This window comes from Sabethes cyaneus, chromosome 2, assembly GCF_943734655.1.
Source record: "Sabethes cyaneus chromosome 2, idSabCyanKW18_F2, whole genome shotgun sequence".
Lineage (NCBI taxonomy): Eukaryota > Metazoa > Arthropoda > Insecta > Diptera > Culicidae > Sabethes > Sabethes cyaneus.
Window position 1 is genome coordinate 166,256,314 of NC_071354.1, and position 13,548 is coordinate 166,269,861.

The following is a 13,548-nucleotide window of genomic DNA, read 5'->3' on the forward strand; positions in this document are numbered from 1 at the left end:
TAAAGGAAATATTATTACCAGATTGACTTCAATAGGATTCCCTGAAATATCCACCTTTGCTTTATTGATTTCTGTTTGTTTACCTATTTGACTAGCTGATCCCAATGCTCTATATGCATAAGCTGAACACTCAACCTGACCAGCTACTAAAGGGAAAAGACCACAGTTTGCGAAGCAAACGGAGGTGGCCTTTTCTCCCGGCCGTAGAAAACACCGGAAGCACAATTGCTAGCGGTATACACCGAGAATTGTTGTGCCTGGTAATTGTGACATGTAGCTTCGCTGCTAAAAATATTGCACCGGAACGGACGGCATTCAGCTCTTGCTCGACAGGGAATCACTACGTGCAGTATGCACATACCCTGTCTGGAATTAGCGAGAAGATAGCCGCCGCTGCTGGCTGGTACGGTTTTAGCTTCACCCAGATTCAAACAGGTGTGTTGTGCTTAGCTTGGTGTTTTTATAGCTCTTCGCGGAGTTGTTCGGGTCATGAAAAATAAACTTGCATAGCCTTCGAAAATACCGATAGACCAAACGAGCCCAAAAGTTCAGACGGTGCTAGTTAGGGTACCAAGGATTTAGTCGGCTGCCAAACGAAACAACCGAACAAGCTGTTATAGGGAGGTACATACCTACTTACTATCGATTGTTTTTCAGTTTCCTTGGAACGTGGAGTATTAACCTCACAAAATGTTCACTTTTTTTTGGTTGGGTCATTGCACTAACAGAATTAGAAATGAAAAGGAAATCCCGCATAAGGTGTTATTTCGTATTATTTATTGTATGTATTGAAGCACGTCTAATTAAGTCGAAATTAGGGTGGATATGGAGAGGAAAGGAAAAGATAAAAAAAATACTTTAACTAACATGTCGCTTATAATATTGTTTAGATTTGAAATAGTTTATATGTTGTACATATTGTCAGTGGTATAATTTGTCCAACCCCGGTGCAACGGCGGTGAAAATCCTTTCCAAAAAAACTTTGTAACATCATTTGAATTCCATTGCGTGACTGAATGTGTTCTCTTTCCCATTAGGTAGACTTGGAGTAGGCTCATGAAGGGATGAGAAGTAAAGGTGGGCTTTCCGTATAATAGTTTGTGGTAGTGCTTCTGTGGCTGCCAGCAGGAGGACTAAACAACCTTTGATTAATGCTAGGTAATGTTGCGTCGAACCTGCCAGGTAGGACTGCGTCTGGTCGTACAACCGGTCATCGGTGACATTGGTTGGTACTCGTGACGTCAGCTGTTGTAAGTATGTTGTAGACGCTGATGGTAAATATTTTTACCGAGAGTTATAGTGTGGCAGCAGCGGCGTGCGCGCGTTGTCGTGGCGTCTGAAGGCTGATGTGATGAGTCATAGGACCGGCTGAGGATTTTGCCTCTCCTATAGGCAATGATCGGTGAACTATTCCGAACGATTTAAGGAAGGCAAATCGCGAACGTGACAATGTAGAAAATAAACTTTTCCACAGAATGCGTTGCATGGGTTAGTGAAGGTTTTTCCTTTTCACGGCCCGATTTTCGTAATTGATCAATCACGTGAGAACCTTGAAACACTCACAAGCGAAAGAGAAGTCAGTACTTTATTTTAGTTTTATTGAGAACCTGTAGTTCGTTCTGAGTAAGAAACAAGTAAAAGAAGACATTTATTAAATTTTACGACACTCATCCTATGGAGGAAATAAAATTTTTCACTCAAGTCGCTTTTTGTAAACTAGATAGTAATTGAGAAACATGTTTGAAGTGAATGACTTTGGGTAATCGATTTTTCAGAACCCAACCCCTCTCCATGCTCGTTATGTGAGAAACATCTTGATGTTAGATCCACTTCCTGATAGGCACTTTATGGACCAGAAGAGGATTGACCTTAGAAACAAGCAACAGTCAGCCGCAAATGAAATTTAAATTTGAAATGTCAGTAATTTTAAATCTCACCAACAGTCTATATTTGTTAGAATAGCGATTTCACCGGTAGAATCGTGATTCAACGCATCGTTGTCTAACCACGCCAGCCAGAAAAAAACGCGTTTCAATCTAGTAGTGAGCAATTACTCAAGTCGATCGAAAGATCGGCGCCAATTTTCCCTACTCATCCCATTTAAGCAAATCCTGCAGTCCGTCTGCCGTGGCTTGAGACTGTTAATTAAGTTGCGAAAACCGTTTCTGAAGATTTCTTCAAACGTTGGCTCCGGCCGTTCAGTAAATATTTTATGGCCACTCATCTCACTTAATAATTGACGTCGGCTTCGAGCGAGTCAGTCAGGACGAGTTGTTTATGCATTATAAGTAAACTCTCTTCCGACCAAACCTGAATCGAAATTCTTTGTTTTGATACGAATTGAATTAATTCCCCTCCAACCACTCGCACAGGTCGTTGCTGCGTAATAAGCCCTAAATCGAAAACAAAATTCAAATAAAACCGGTAATGTTTTAACGTTTGATCACCGTCGAAACGCGCCAAGATTATCAAGTGCCGCGGAGATTCCATTTACAGACTGATATCTTCTTCTTCGTCGAATTCAAAGCTCAACAACTCTTCACGGTATTACACGACCGGGGCAAGTGGATTGCTAATTGAAATTAATTGAAATCATTAGATTCGATGAAACATGACCCCTTCACCTCGGACTGCGTGCTGTAACAAGATCTCAGCTGGTCCGATTATCTTAGCTCGGTTAGCCGAATGAAGTGGCCAAATGCTTTTACTGGAAGGAAATTGCTAATTATTGCTTCTATCGCCGAACTTGGGGCGTAGATTATATTCCTGGCAAACCATACCCACAAGATTTCACCGTTCCCAAATGACTCAGAATCTGGAATTCAGGTTTGGAACTCAAACGTAACAGGTTCGGTCGGTCTAAGCAGGTGAATACCACAATCAATTAACGTTGAGCGTCTAAAATGTTGAGAAGAAGAAGCTTTATGGATGACAACGAGTTTTGTCTGGATATATCACAAAACTTGCGAGCTGAAAAGTTAACCAGTGTGGATGCGCCATTTGTTGCATAAACGGCTCCGACTATTTCGAGTCAAAACGTTTTTTATAGCAACGGAATTACACGAGGTGTCGGCTTGTTATTTTCATTTATACGTGATGAGAATTTGCTGGTCTACGACTTAATGATGGATGGGTTAAAGTAAGCTTTTTGAAAAAAATCTTAATTCTTCAAGCGTTCAAACGAAACGAGTTTACATATAAGTACAAACTATCCTAGGTTAATGTTGAGCATCATAAAAAACAAACACGTAGTACGTTGACACTAGGGAATTCAGCATAAGACTATTTCAGTCTAGAGGGAAAATCAGATCATTTTGGGGACGACTCAACCCGAGTAACAACATAAGTTTTATTGTACTCTTATTGCGTTTTTCATTACCAATGTTGGTCATAAAAATCACCATAAGAGTGTAATAAAACCCAAATTGTTATTTGGGAATGATGCCCAACCATCGAACCGAAATCAATACTTGAATAACTCCATATTATGTACCATATTCGAAATCACTTGTACAAATGTCACATAAAAATGTCATTTTAATTCACTCACCTCTGCCTGTGAGGTCGTTTGGACCGGTGTCGCTACTCCGCTACTGGTCCACGTTAGAGCTAGTAGGGCCAACGACGGCCAAAGCCAGTCTGTTCTCGATCGGAGCATCATCGCCGAGCAGGAAAGTAAAGAATGTGGCTGCAGCTTCAGTGCACTGCACTACCGATGTACTGCGGCTATTTTGTTACAGAAAGAGACTCGTTGCACTATGAAACTGGACTGGTTCGGCGTTGTCACAGCTGGCAGACACTGCTGTTAGCGAAACATTTGGTTGCAACCTGCAAGGGGTAAATGAGATAAGCGTGTTGTTAGACGTATGATAATTATGTTTTATTACAACAAATTTTCAACGCAGGACTACGTTTATGTTTCATATATTGGGGTGCATTTTAAAAGTAGGAGAAATGAACATGTTACGAAAAATAGTTACGTTTTTTACGCTTATAACACAGCTATTTTTCAATGGAATTCGCAGATATTTGCATCAATCGATCATAAATTTTTTCAAACATTGATTGGTATAGTAAATATAATAGAATTTTGTCAAATTACTATTGAAATAAACAAGAATATCAATCACTGTCAAGAACTATCGAATCAACCGATCACATATTAGCATGATTTTGCTTTCCAGACACACAACGGCAAGTTTATAAACTTGTGAATTCAACTACCTCGGCATCAGAAAAAAAAGACAAGGTCTCCTCGTCCAAAAGGTAAAGAATTATTTGTTTCGATTAAACCTAGACCTAGTTGATGTCCTGAAAGTAAACAATTTTGTTAAAGTGTAAAAGCCCCTCATCTTCAACTTCAATTTTATCATTGGAAAATTGAAGCTAAACCAAATTGATGTCCTAAACGTAAATAATCAGTGTACAATTTCCTATGCAATAATATTATAAACTTTAGTATTAATGAGAAAAGGGACAAAGTCTCCTCATCTCAACCAACAAGAAAACAAATCTCGCGAAACCTTTCAAAAGGACTCTTCGGGTCTCTTCTCTTTTGCCTATCACGGCGATGCAAAGGCACTTTAATTCATCAGCTTCACATGAATCGGTTGTTGGCGTCACAAGCTAGCTAATCGCTAAGAAAACTTCGGTTAAAATGCATTTATTTCGCCGCAATAAACAGAAGAAGAGGGACACCAAAGAGAGTCTCTCAATGTTACTTAGGTCCTTTTGAAAAGTTTCGCGAGGAATGGTTCTTTTCGTATAAATCTCAAAGTCAAAGATGATGTCCCGAAAGTAAACGGTAGTACATGAACATGACATGAAAGTGTCAAAATTTCAATATGGAAACTGTCTAAAACTGAAGTCTTGTATAAAAGCGCATGTTCATAAATACAATGTTGTTTATCACGTTGCGTCTACTTCTTGATGGTTTGCTTCATATAGACAATTGATGTTCCATTTGCTTCATCGCACAAGCTACCATTTTCGCTATGTCATACAAAATATTTTGTTGGGCTTTTGTTTCTGGAGAAATACAGAATTGGAATTAAATATGTCAAATCAATCTAAAGTATTTGCAATTCCATCGCTAACGAATGCTGAGGTTATATTATCGCAGTCGAATAGGACACTGCCTCTAACGTCTGATAATAAATAACAGAAGTTAGCGCAAGTGTTTCATCATGCGCCATGCGTGAGAGTATGCTTGAAACTATCAATGTTTTCCTGTTGAATACAACAGATGTCGTTACTTCGTAGCGCATAGTGTGCATTTCCGTAACAGCTGAATTTTGCGCGACAATAAATTTACTGAACACAACACTCTTACTCTCTCATGCATCTCAGTTTCTTTTGTGTTTATCGCTAATCGCAATATAAAGCATAGTATACAGTTCCAAGCGAAGTGAAAATCGAAGCAAGTGAAAAAGCGTGTCTTTTCGCTCGCGGGAAATAAAGACTGTGGATCTCTTCATAATTTCATGAGCTTTCGGTTTACAGTTCATGCGAAGTGAATTGAAGGGTTTACAGTTCGAGCGAAGTGAAAATAAATTTAAAGCCAATGCGGTATTTACAAGTGGGGCAATGGTGCTGCAGTAATTAAGTGTAGCGCAAAACATTATCAATACGTTTTTAAAACCGAAAAACCAGTAATAACAGTTTGGCGTGACGTCTAATTCTACAAAAAATCCGCATTGCTCGTTGCGGTATGTTTTTGGAGTCATGAAGTTTTCTTGCCAATATTAATAAATATTTTCCTTTTCCACACCTCTACACACTTATTGGCTTGAAACGTCAAATTTTCGCTAGCTGCAGCCTGTTCACGAACGTAGACGCGCGCGAAAGAAAAGTACCCAAGTGAAAAAGATGTCATCCACAATCTTTAATTTCGGTGGATCACGTTTGTTTACAGTTCCGAGTGAAGCGAAATGCAGTTTTTGCGCTAGTGAAAAAGTTGAACGTTTTGTATGGGATTTTCACTTCGCTCGGAACTCTATACAGGGCTTAACGTTTGATACCTGAACCAATAAATAGTTGGTAAACATTGTTTTTATTTATTGCGTTCATATTGCGAAATTTAATTTTTTCGAATTAAAACGTCGCAAACAGGGCTTTTCATAAAGCCCTATAAATGTACCTTTATAGGGCTTTAGCTTTTTAGGGCTCTCGGGTGACTGGTAGTAAGATGCTATGGAGAGGTATTAGGAAATGTTTGCTTTTTATCAAAATTAGGCAGAAATCATGAAAATTAAGTATAACAGAGTAACTGTACCTCAAATAAAATATGATTAGTGATTATTTTTCAGGTAGGTAAACATAAAAAAATGAGGAATTTTGATTTTACTACCACTAGAAAAGCGCCATCTCTTGAAAAGCAACGGTTCGTACGGTGTCCTATTGGAAGAAAATCGGCATTGGTGCTTTACTTTGCAATTAATGGTTGACGATTTTTCCAACGAGACATCAGATCGTTAGACGGGAATTGCAATTACGAAGTTTAGTTGTAGTAATTTCTAACTAGTTGCGTACAATTTTAAAGTAAGCTAGTTTCTGATTTGGTTAAAATTGCTTGTTTTTTTTTCGGAACGAGATGTTTCATCTTGAATTTACGCAGTGTCTTCAATACTCGGTCGTTTTAGAATATTTGGTATGGCCAACGAGGAAACGAGGCAATGAGGAAATCTACGTAGTGTCTTCAAAACTAGGTCGTTTTAGAATATTTGGTATGGCCGACGAGGCAATTGACATGGTTTTATAGCAAAAATCGACGAATTTATGATGTGAGGCAACGAGGAAATCTACGCAGTGTCTTCAATACTACGTCGTTTCAGAATAATTGAATAGGCAAGCGGTAGCCGTAAGTCTTTTTCAAATAAGTTTTATCTCGGATCTACGTAGTGTCTTCAAATCTAGGTCGTTTTAGATTAGATGAATGTAACGCGTAGAATCAGTTTGGAAACCTGGCAAAAATCGACGAATTTATGATGTGAGGCAATGAGGAAATCTATGCAGTGTCTTCAAAATAGACCTATGCGTCGAAATGGGATCATAGTCATTTGATTTCGCATACGATTCAAGAAGATTCAGGATGCTGCACGACCATCGCGATATCTCAGCCGTCCGTTAACCAATAAAGTTGATTTTGGGTGGTTGACTAGGTTATACCAGATACTAATAATGTACAAAAAATCAACATTATTGATTAATGGACTAATAGGGTTGTTGATATTCTGAAAAAAATATCGATATCGGCAATATCGATATTTTGAGCCTCTGCGATATTGTCATCGATACTTAGGCCGGATATCGATAGTTATATCGATATTGCAAAAACCCCGAATCTTCAAAACTAAGTAATCGCACGAAACAGTGTGGTTTCACTTTTATGATCTTGATGCATTCTACGCATGTTTTCGTTGTAATTCAAGGAATAAGTGTGCCAAAGGCATCAAAATCCGTTAAAGTGAAATCGCACGTTTACCTAGTAACATTTAACTTTGCATGCAGCACCTAATTTTTTATTACATTAAACTCGGCATGCACCACATTGATCCCCTCGAATAGACTGGGGTAAGTAAAAAACCGGGTGAAAAATATCAGCAAACTGTGATATCAACAAAAAAAATTTCGCTTTGCTAAAAAAATTAAAACTTTGGTTTCTACACAAAACTTAATTGCTGTTTGTGACAAGACAACGGGATAAAAAATTCAACTCACTCACAGTCGCTTTTGCCTGCAACGATTTTAGGCTGCCAAAAAGTTGTGCAGCGCGTTTTATTACAAACGGTAAGGACAATATCGTGGCCGATATCGGCCGCAAATATCAAAATATTGATAATAATAATAATAATGAACTATGAAATCACCGTGGGCGTACAGCACCACCCACCGCGTTATTCGTTATTTTTAAAAGCGGTTTTTGAAAGACATTAATAACCTTTCGAAACCATCATTCGCTTTCGCGTTTTTAACTAATTTTAACTAATCATTCATGTCTGTTAGTAAGACAGAAGTAGAAAAATGTCAATAGTTTGCAATTCGGATAAAGTAAGTCGCATGGTAAATTCCAATCATGTAACATTTTGTGGGATAATCGGAACGAAGCAGTAATTATCCAATTCAATCGCAAATCGTCGATTCACTGTTAATAAATTTGATACCCATAGCTGCGGTCGTACTCTTTACATGCACAATTACACTCACGCCACCCTGCATCGATCTAGTCGTTAGGCCGGTAATGTTTAGTAACGATTATAAACTCAGTGCCACCGCACTAGGTACGTGCTGACCATCGGTCATGCATTTGAGCTAGTTCCCACTTGTCGCGGGGATCACAGATTGATCGTGTTCCAGTAATAGCCGGAAGAGCACATTTTTGCCGCTTATCTTCTTCCATTAGTCACAACTGAGTAACATTCCGGGCGGCAGTGGAGAAAAATTTTCCATTGAACCATTTAGAAATTTATAACTCGGGCGTGCTGATCTGATTGCACACTAGCAGGGAGCTCATCTGTATGATAGCTACTAATAGCGAAAAGCCACAATTCCTCACAATTGCAGTGAAAACGCAACTGTGATTCTTTCGAATAATGGTAGCGTTGTTGACCTTTTCCGAAGGGAAACTACAAAGGTCATCATTTTAAAATTGTTGGCCCACCCAGTATCAGTACAATCTACAGCAACGTAGCGGTTTCATAATTTGGTTTGGATAATTATTCAACAGTGTTAGACGAAAAAACATCACACAAATAAACGTTTCACCGCAGAAAGACACAAACTACCCCAGTTGGTGCCTTTATCTTATCGTCACATTTACGCTACCTTATCGTAACAGGTAATGACTCTTCCAGCTAGTGAGTCCACATTCTTAGTTGAAAACAATGTCGGTTAAGGCACAACTTTATACAGAAAATTGCACAACGTTGATTACGATTGGCTTTCCCACAATGAATGCGAATGAAATGCGTAATGTGATTGTAAGACAATATGAAGTATATTGAAGCATTGATGCTCTTTGTGTCGAAAAATAATAAAAAATTACTATGTTTTCCTTACTGCTTTTGGAAACAGGAGCACTGAAGCATTACAGAAGATTACTAATAGTAATAGAAATACGCGTGTAAAACAGAAATCTTCCATTGAAAATTGCCGATGCGGAAAATCCAAGTTTAGCAAAATTTCCATTTAATTACCTCGTCAGATTTCCCCAGAAGCTGAAGTTGTTCTCACGCTAATGTCACAGCCCGCCCTTAATAGTATCCGACGCGGCGGCTTACAACGTCAGCAGTCGGCAAAATTAGGTGCTAATAATTCCCGTGTCGTTGAAGGTGGCGCTAGGCTGCTGGTGTTCCTGTACCAACTGCCGTAGTATACTCGGATATATCAATTGTTGTGAGGGCTTCTATACCTACCTATCTTTCTTGCGGCATTAACTTTGTAAATCAATTGCAAATCATATTCACACCGCCCGTGAGAATAGCGCTCAAGCAGCACTATATCACCCTAATGATACCAACCAGGCCCTAAAGATTTAGTTTAGGGCAGGTTGTGTAATGGTCGGACCAATGACTTCTACACCAGTATTGAAATTTTTAAATTCACGCTTGACTTAATAAGACTATTAAGTCAAGCGTGAATTTAAACATTTCGGTACTGGTGTAGAAGTCATAGTCTTCAATATGAGAAATTTTACTGGTTGACGAGTTTGTTGATTAAAGGCATGAAACGGACATTAATGAATTAATGAAGTGTGTCGGTTAGAAGTGAAATTTTTAATTGTTGGAATAATAAATAAACAGGACAACTCAATGAAAAATCAGAGAGGTTGTGTACAAAACACGGCCGCATATATAGGTGACGCAGGACTACGTAAGTCTCTTTGTAGTGATAGTGGCATGTATTCATGCTTGTAATCATTCGATTCTTCATGTATACATGCTATATGCAACATATATACATGCTACATGCGTTGTATGTAACATTTATCAAAGTAGTAACATTGCATACGTTCAATTCTCAAAAGATTGTGCATTTGAAAACAATTTAACAAAATCAAGGACACAAACTATTGCTTTCCTTCTACCTTACTGAAATTAAAGATTGTTTTTATTACCCATGGTTTCCCACATTGAACGGATTTTACCAATTCAATCCTATTTTATCAACAGCACATCTTTTCACTACATTTCTAATGAAACGGCAAGCATGCGTATTCATACAGAGTCGTATTATAACCGAACAGTACAGCTGTAGCACATTTTTCAAAAACAGATATCAAATTCGCCGAGGTTTAATCGTCTCGCTGTAAAGAATTTGCGATCTGTTGGGACAACGAACTTGTGTCATTTTTTTCTGGCACACTTCCCTAACACAGACATCAAATTGGACTAGGTTTAATCGCGTTCGTAAGAAATCTGTTGTCACGAGGGGGCTTTGTTACTCTCTCTGGCGTACTTCCCAAGCAAGGACATCAAAATGATCTAGCTTTTAACCGCAGTGTTAAGAAATATTGTTGAAATAAGGAAACTTCGTCACTTGTTTTGGCTTACTTCCCAAGCACAGATATCAAATTGGTATAGGTTTAGATCATCGTAAAGAATCTTCCAACCAATCACGAAGCAAGAATTCTGGTAAAACATAGGTTCATTATTTTCAATTTTTCAATAGTTCAACATCAAGAATCCATACTTTTCTTCATTTGGGTCAATTCTTAGAAGATTTTCCGATCGATTGGTGTAAGAATGTTGAAAATCGATCGGAAAACCGCTGAGCTATTAGCGCTCAAAACCTTTCATTTTTCGTGACGCTCGCATTTTTCGATTTTTTGGAATGACACCCTATCTCAAAACTTGCCGTAAGACGTAGTCCTACGTCAAAAATTCTGCCTCCTAAAACCTCCACATACCAAATTTGCTTCCATTTGCTTGATTACTTCTCGAATTATGATGAAATTTATATTTCATTTGTATGGCAGCCCCCCCCTCCTCCTCTCAGTGGAGGGAGGTGTCTCTAACCATCATAAGAACCTTCTCCGGTCCCAAAAACCCCCACGTGCAGATTTTCACGCCGATCAGTTCAGTAGTTTTCGATTCTATAAGGATTCATTTTTATAGGTATTCGCTATGTAAGCACAAATCGATCTCTTGTACTCTCATGGGACTGCCATATGGAAAGTTTGTGAAGATTTGGTGCAAAATTTTGTCTATCCTTTTCACTCTTTAACAAACCTGTGCACCGACTTCACAAATAGAATAAACTTGGGAAGGTGGCAGCACCGTTTCGCGCACATAGCGAATAAAGTAAGGAAGGATAAAAATGCGATTCAATGTTTTACCAGTACAGATTCCGAGCAAATTGACTACATTACCATGGATGGATAATTACTTTGACAACTTGAATCTATCATAAACATTTATTGTTTACGAAGCATAGTTGCTAAGTTATGTGTAAATATTATTTTCGAGCGTTTTTGATGTAATATTTTGTTATACGGCAAATAAGATATCAACAAGATGATATTAGTTGTTGAAAAATTGTAGCAGCGTTTTACATCACTCACATATTTCTTTTGAAAATGCGGCAAGAAGAATTTATAAAATATATTTCGCTTTTCCATAATTTGATCAAACCAAGTACCAAGCGCCTAGCGGGGCAAAAGTGCGATTCACGGAAGGGGCAAAAGTGCGATTCATGGATGAGGCAAACGTGCATAGGTAATTATATACAGTTTTAGGCACTGTGTTAGAGATTTTAGAAATGGAAGAGCTGCAGAAAACTGTGTGCTCTGCAGACGCTGGCCGAAGGAAAACAGTGTCTATCCGCTGGCGAAACAAAAGTGAAACGTTTGGTAATGTTTCGACATGACGGAGGCTGCAGTACACCAGCGGAAAACAGAAAAGATGCAAATTGAGAATATTCCTTTCCGAAACATATCGAAGATTGAAGATATTATGGTTTTGTTAGTTACTGCTGTGCTAATTTCTTGAATTCACGCTTCGCACTTTTGCCCCGCTAGTGGGGTAAAAGTGCGATTCGACACTTGATCAGAAAAATGAACAATTTATTTTGCATAACACTATTAGGCCATTGCAAATCATTTTAAAAATTTTTCTCACTATACCCCCCCGCCCCCCGGAAATTGGCTTGAAAAATCGGGGCGCAAAAAATAATTTGTAGGATATGAGTTAAATTTTTTTTATAAAATCAATTGTCTGTGGGCTCTACAGCCTGAAAAGCTTGAAAAATGAGTGTACGAGTTGAGTTAACGCTTCTAGCATGAAATAGAAATGGAAATACAAACAGCGGAATTTCCGAAAATCGGCCAAAAAAATTTTCTTTCGTTTTTGTCTTTTTTTCGTAGATTTTTGCATGGAAATTAAAAAACTTATACATTAAAAGCAAGAACAGATTTGGTTCTTACGTTTAAACTTTAATTAAAAAAAATCCATATAACTTTAACTTTAATTACCAAAAATCCATATTTTTTTTGCTCGATTAAAAAATTCTCTTTGTTTTTTTTTTTCGCCCCCCCCCTTCAGTAACCCAACACCGGAGGGACAAAAACTTTTTAAAATATTTGTAATGGGCTTACTGTAAATGATTTATAGTTGAGTGTGAAGATATTGAGTTATCACATCAATATAAAATATATTTTATTGTTGTGCTTCTTTGAATCTCATGAAAATTGATGACAACTTCAATCGTCGCACTTATGCCCCGCCCTACTCTAGATATTCATTTCCGTTTTCCGTCTTTTTCTAATTCTCCTCCTCCTTGTTTGTCCTCTTTCAGAAGCCTCTTCTTTTCTATCACTTTTATTCTGTTTGATTCCCCTTTTCACTTTGACCTCTGGGTTTCTTTTTTTCTCTATCTTTCCATTTGGGCTATTCTTCTCCAATTTTACCTATTTCTTTGGTTAGTTTTTCCTAGTTTTCTTTTCTTCTTTTTCTGACAATTTTTTTCATCCATCCCCGTTTCCATTTTCTTCTATCTTTCTCCTTCTATATCTCGTTCGACGTCTTTTTCCCGCTCTTCTCGTTTCCTCTCGCTATTCACATTTCCCCTTTTGGTTTCTCTAAAATTCTGTTCCGTTTCCCTTTCTCGTCTCGCGTTTTCGTTTTTCTTTACTATTATCCCACCTTTTATGTCACGTTTTAATCTTTTTATATGTCGTCTGTCCTATACTTGCCACAATTTCTCTCCGTTATTCTCTCGTTTTTCCTCTTTTCTGACCGCTTTCCTTTTTGCTTTTTTCACAGTCTTGTTTTTTACCCTTTTCAGTACTAATTTTACTCCTGTTTTTCTCATTTCTGTCCCGTTGTTCGCTTTTTTTCTTCCGCGTCTGGAACTCGTTTTTGCAGTTAGATTTTTGTTCTCTGTCTCGTTTAATCTTTTCTATTTTGTTTTCGCCTGTTCCGTTTTTCTTTCTCATTATATCGTGGTTTTTCTCCTGTCGTGTCAGGTTTTATTTTTTGTTCTGTCCCGTTTGTATTCTGTTTTTATTATTTCTTTCCATTTTTTCTCAGTTCTCGTTTCTTAATTTTCCTA

The 13,548-nt window shown here is 38.0% G+C and overlaps 1 protein-coding gene across 5 annotated transcripts in view; it reads right to left on the minus strand.

Annotated features, from left to right (window-relative positions):
* Positions 1–13,548, minus strand: part of LOC128738440 (stromelysin-3) — an 86,819-nt gene that overhangs the window by 53,989 nt on the left and 19,282 nt on the right. For all 5 annotated transcript variants that reach the window (XR_008412113.1, XR_008412112.1, XR_008412110.1 and 2 more), the window contains exon 2: positions 3,551–3,828. Coding sequence is in view for 1 of the 5 variants with exons in the window: in XM_053833567.1 (XP_053689542.1) it covers positions 3,551–3,661 (111 nt within the window). In the remaining 4 variants the exon portion in view is untranslated. The remainder of the gene's footprint in view (positions 1–3,550; positions 3,829–13,548) is intronic.